Source organism: Zalophus californianus, chromosome 4, assembly GCF_009762305.2.
Source record: "Zalophus californianus isolate mZalCal1 chromosome 4, mZalCal1.pri.v2, whole genome shotgun sequence".
NCBI lineage: Eukaryota > Metazoa > Chordata > Mammalia > Carnivora > Otariidae > Zalophus > Zalophus californianus.
Window position 1 is genome coordinate 37333619 of NC_045598.1, and position 5653 is coordinate 37339271.

Consider the following 5653-nt stretch of genomic DNA (forward strand, 5'->3'; position numbering starts at 1 on the left):
GCATCGGCGCTGAAGCACAGGTTTTCCTTGGAGGGAAGTGACAGAGTCATCCAGATAGCAAATGTGACCGGAAGGCTTGGAAGAGGCTGAGCCCACAGGTGGGAAAGGCTGGTGCCAACGGAGAAGTGCAGCAAACGAAGGGCATTCCCAAGGTCCCCATCGGCGGTCTCCCAGCCTCCAGTTCACCTACTTCTGGCATTGTTCAAGACAAACTGGCCCTTCTAGATTTACACTAAAACCTTGGGAGGACTGAGAGGTTCCCAGAAACACCTCTCCCGAGCTTGGTGAGGGGCTAAGCAGAGTTATTTGAATAAGTAAAGGAGTTCTGGCCTCTGAGTCTTGACACCTGGATCCAACCCAACTCTGGGAGGAGCCTGGCCAAGTCACATGATCCCCAGAGCCTGTTTGCACTCCTGTAAAAGTGTGTGTTTGAAGGGTCCGACGATTCCTTAAGATCATGTCCCACCCCCACACTGCAGAACAGGGACTAAGGGCCCGTACCCCTCCCGGCAACCTGAGCCTCAGCAAGCAGAGAGCGTGCAGCAGAACCAGGCAGAGGCAAGAGCCCGCAGCCGCAGTGGCTCTGTAGAGTCTTGCCTGGACCTTCAGAACCCAGGAGATGGGGGCAGCGAATGCCTCAGCCAGCCTGACCCTGAAGCTGGGCGGGAGGCCGGAGCCTGGGGAGCCAGAAAGTGCTGGCAAGGGAGGAAGGGACTGGTGCAAGCCTGCCATTTTAGAAGTGAAGACATTCAGAAGGTGAGATGTAGTAAGCTGAGGCCAATGTTGATTTTCCTCTCCATTTTCTTAGATACTAGCAGAGCAGAGCTGGGCTGGAGCTGATGTGTGGTAGACAGTGTGGGCTACCTGTGAGTGCCAGAGAGAGCTCCATGAAGTAATACACAAGCTTGGGGTAGGTGTAGAGTTGCCAGATAAAATAAATCTGCTAAATCTAGCAACCCTAGGTATGTGAATTTATTTGGACTCATGCAAAAAACTTCTTTCCAACCCCTCCCACCTTTTTCTCTGGAGGGCCTTATCACCTAGAAAATTCCAATCCCTCAGGGCCACTACCCCTGCCCGACTGCTTGTCCATGGTTTGAGGACTGGACCTCTTCTCTTCTTCCTGAGGACAGTCTGTTTATGCAGACCCTGCATACCAGGTGGATCCCCTTGGTCTGAGGAGTGTGTGTAGGGGGAACAGAGGACTTTCTCCCCCAGGACAGGGGTAGTCAGACCTGCTTCCACTCTCCGCTGCTCTTAGCCAGATGGCTTGAGAGGATGGAGACCTCCATCATGAAGATTCAGTGACAAGCACCTGATCCTGCTCTATCTTGTAGGAGCCTAGGTGAGTCTCTTCCCCTCTCTGGGCCTCTGGTTGCCCCACCCCACCCGGCTCTGGGCCTCTGGTTGTGGAATGGGAGAGTTAGATTTACACTAGATTATTCCACAGACTGGAAACTGTTAGGTGAAAGAATGCATCCACCCTCACAACAATCCTGCTGAGCTACAGCTTGACCGGGCCGGGTGATCCCTCACACCCTGCTTCCAGCACTTATCTATAGGGGATCTGATTCAGCACAGTGACCAGAGAGGGTTAGATAACCCAGTTACCCCAGTAGGGGTAACACAGTGGAGGGCTAGACCATAGCTTGAGATCCAAGTGGGAGACTACACCTCTACCTGCTTTCTCTCTCCCCAAGAGTCTGCAAAGTGCTCTCAATACCCTCTTCATAAGTAGCCTAGAGTGATATAGCTACTTGTAGATATTAGTGATGAAGTAGGTGCTTTTAAATCTCATTTTTACAGAGGAAGAAACAGAAGCACAAAGAGTTTAAGAAATGTATCCAAGATGACTGAGCTCGTAAATATAAGCAAGGCAGGACCAGAATCCCAGCAGCCTAATTTCAGGGTTCCTGCTCTTAACTACTATGCAAAGCAGGAAACTGAGGCTGGGTAGGGGAAGTAGCTTGCTGACTGTCATACAGCCTTGCGACAGCTGAGGGCAGCTGGGTCTCCGGCCTCGCCTGCCGGAGCTCTGACCACTGCGCGGCGCTGGCGGGGCAGCAGCCCGTCCATCAGCTCAGTTCTTGCCCACGACCAGCGCCTACCACCCCTGTCACCGCTCAGGGTTGAGATGGGCCCAGTCTACTGGTGGCTGGGTTCCTGGCCAGGGGAGAAAGAAGCCTAATGGGCTGGGCAGAAACCCGGCTGGTAAGAAGAAGGGCACAGGACCAACCTTGTGTGCACGGGCTCCTGAGAGACGAGGCAACGCTGGCCTAGAGCTGAGGTCAGGGTTCACTGAGGAAGGTGTCTGTCGGGGTCCTGTGGCCGGTCCGTAGAGCCTACAAGTCCGGCCAGAAAGGGGGAGCAGCCCTGCAGTGCGACTGGGGGTAGGGAAATGGAGCGAGGGATTCTCGGACCCACGAAGAGACACCCAGACAAATGCAAGGTTTCCACAGGAAACAAGGCAGAGATTCACCGAAGGCGAGACACAGAGTCACAGAGCCCAAGACAAACGGATACCCGTCCCGAAAAGGGCGGGGTGCAGGCAAACTCAGAGCGATGGATCGGTCCGCGCTTCCGGAATGCGGCAAAAGCGCCGCACAGAAGCTTCGGGGAGAGGGCGACGCGCTCCCCGGGTCTCCCCGCACACACTCCTGCGTCCGGGGTCCCGCGCCGCGGCAAGAGGATGTGTGGCGGGGTCTCGGCTTTGGAAGGGAGGAGAGGGATCTCCTCGCAGCCGGAATCTCTCACCTCTCCGAGGCCCGAGGCTGAGGGCGCCAAGTTTGCTCCTCGCGGTCACTCAACTGCGTCTCCCCTTGGGCCGGAAGCCGCTTGGGATCCGGCGGGCCCAGCTCGGGCGGCTTAGGTCGGGCCGTCTCAGGCTCCCGCTCGAGCTCCAACTGCGCTTCGGCCTTGGTGGCCCAGGGCGCTGCCTTGGGTAGATGAAGGGTGGGGGCTGTCGCTACTTCTCCCGGCTCCGTTTGGCGCCCGCGTGGACCTTAACATCCAGGGGCTCAGCGCACTGGCTCCAGGCGGCGGCTCCGGGGAGCGGAGCGTTTGCGGGATCTGCGGGCAGAGGAGGACCCGCCTCCAGCCACCCGAGCCAGCTCCCGCCGCGGCAGCTGTTTGTTCCCGCCGGGCCCCTCCGCCGAGGCAGTCCGCCCGCCCCCTCCCGCCCCGCCCCACCCCGCTCGGAGAGCTCCGCCCCGGGTTCGCTCTCTTCCGCCTTAGGCAGCCGCGAGGCGGGAGGGACTAATTCCCCTACCCCCCCCCCCCCCCCATCCCGGGGGCACTGGGGGCCGACACCAGCCAGGGTCAGGGGAAGCCTCAGCTCCTTCCGCCCACGCCCCGGGTGCAGGCGCCCGGCTCCGGCTCCCGGGGCGGCGGAGAGAGCAGCCAGTCGGGTGCTCACCGAGAGGTGAGAGCCGCGAGTTGGGCCACGAGGGGGCGCTGCGGAGCTGGGGGACACCCCTCCCTCCCCGCCTCAGTCCCCCGCCCCCTCCCCGCCCGCGCGCAAAACACACTCGTCCCAGAGGCAGCGCGGCGGAGCCCGAGCCGCGGCCGGAGCGGAGCCGGAGAACGGCGGTGGCGGCGGCGGCGGCGGCACCATGACCCTGGGCAGCTGCTGCTGCGAGATCATGTCCTCCGAGAGCTCCCCGGCCGCGCTGTCCGAGGCCGACGCAGACATAGACGTGGTGGGCGGCGGCGGCGGCAGCGGTGGGGGGGAGCTCCCTGCCCGCTCCGGGCCCCGCGCCCCCCGGGACGTGCTCCCCCATGGCCCCGAGCCTCCTCCGGAGGAAACCGAGGCGGATGCAGCCGAGGACGAGGAGGAGTCCGGCGGCTGCTCGGACGGCGAGCCCCGCGCTCTAGCGCCCCGGGGGGCGGCGGCCGCAGCGGGAAGCCCCGGGCCAGGCGCGGCGGCGGCCCGGGGTGCGGCGGGGCCCGGGCCGGGACCGCCGTCGGGGGGCGCGGCGACGCGGAGCCCGCTGGTGAAGCCGCCCTACTCGTACATCGCGCTCATCACCATGGCCATCCTGCAGAGCCCCAAAAAGCGCCTGACGCTGAGCGAGATCTGCGAGTTCATCAGCGGCCGCTTCCCCTACTATCGGGAGAAGTTCCCTGCTTGGCAGAACAGCATCCGCCACAACCTCTCGCTCAACGACTGCTTCGTCAAGATTCCCCGCGAGCCGGGCAACCCGGGCAAGGGCAACTACTGGACGCTGGACCCGGAGTCGGCCGACATGTTCGACAACGGCAGCTTCCTGCGGCGCCGCAAGCGCTTCAAGCGGCAGCCGCTACCGCCGCCGCATCCACACACGCACCCTCATCCGGAGCTGCTGTTGCGTGGCGGGGCTGCGGCGGCGGGGGACCCCGGCGCCTTCCTGCCGGGCTTCGCCGCTTATGGCGCCTACGGTTACGGCTACGGCTTGGCGCTCCCGGCCTACGGCGCACCCCCACCGGGCCCGGCCCCGCACCCGCATCCACACCCGCACGCCTTCGCTTTCGCCGCCGCCGCCGCGCCTTGCCAGCTGTCGGTACCCCCAGGCCGCGCCGCTGCTCCTCCACCCGGACCTCCGACGGCCTCGGTGTTCGCGGGCACAGCCTCGGCTCCGGCCCCTGCGCCGGCCCCGGCCACAGGGTCGGGCCCCGGCCCCGCAGGCCTGCCCGCCTTCCTGGGCGCCGAGTTGGGCTGCGCCAAAGCCTTCTACCCCGCGTCGCTGAGCCCTCCCGCAGCCGGCACCGCGGCTGGTCTGTCTACCGCACTCCTGCGCCAGGGCCTCAAGACGGACGCGGGCGGTGGTGCGGGCGCGGGGGGCGCCGGGGCCGGGCAGAGGCCTTCCTTCTCTATAGACCACATCATGGGCCACGGTGGCGGCGGGGCAGCACCCCCGGGCGGAGGCGAGGGCTCCCCGGGATCGCCTTTCGCGGCGGCGGCGGGTCCTGGGGGTCAAGCCCAGGTCTTGGCCATGCTGACTGCCCCAGCCCTGGCTCCAGTGGCCGGCCACATCCGCCTCTCACACCCCGGGGACGCGCTCCTGTCCTCAGGGCCCCCGTTTGCCAGCAAAGTCGCCGGCCTCAGTGGCTGCCACTTCTGACCACGTCGAGCTCAGGGCCGGTAAGGCCCGCACTCAGCCTCTCCCGGGAGCTCCTGCGGTCCCAGCGGAACTCAGGGAGTCTATTTATGAAGAGTCTCCAGACCTTGGGCCGGCGCTCGTGACTTGGCACTTCAGGCTCCACGCTCAGAATTTTGCTGATAGTTGGGACGAAGCGGGCTCCATCGCTCAGGGAGAGGCCCAGGTCTATGCGATGAAGTCGCAAGCCATGATCCCACTCCAATATGAGCAGTAAAAGGGGCGGGGGGGGGGGGGGAAACCTTCACTTTTTCCCAGCCTCTGCGCCTCTCAGAGGCCCGGGAGGAATGCTTTCCCGGAGAAATGTCTGCCCAGGCCCTGCAGATTCCGCCAGAAACACCAACTGCGCAGAGAGGTCTCCCTTTCTGCCTCTCCCTCACTCCTTCCCCAACTTTGAGGCACTGCTTGCCCAATATTATAATTTAAAGATACCTATTATCCGCTTTGTGCTTAAAAGAAATTTTCAACTTTTTTTTCTTGCTGTTCTCCAAGGAAGTTCGTTTTCTCTGAAGCCTAAA

General features: G+C 63.0%; 1 protein-coding gene across 1 annotated transcript; it reads left to right on the top strand.

Moving 5' to 3' along the window:
* The first annotated feature begins 3567 nt into the window (after positions 1 to 3567).
* On the top strand, positions 3568 to 5392 carry FOXD2 (forkhead box D2). Its single transcript, XM_027625139.2, has one exon. The coding sequence runs from the start codon at positions 3612 to 3614 to the stop codon at positions 5097 to 5099; it is 1488 nt and encodes a 495-aa protein (XP_027480940.1). The 5' UTR covers positions 3568 to 3611; the 3' UTR covers positions 5100 to 5392.
* The last annotated feature ends 261 nt before the right edge of the window (positions 5393 to 5653 follow it).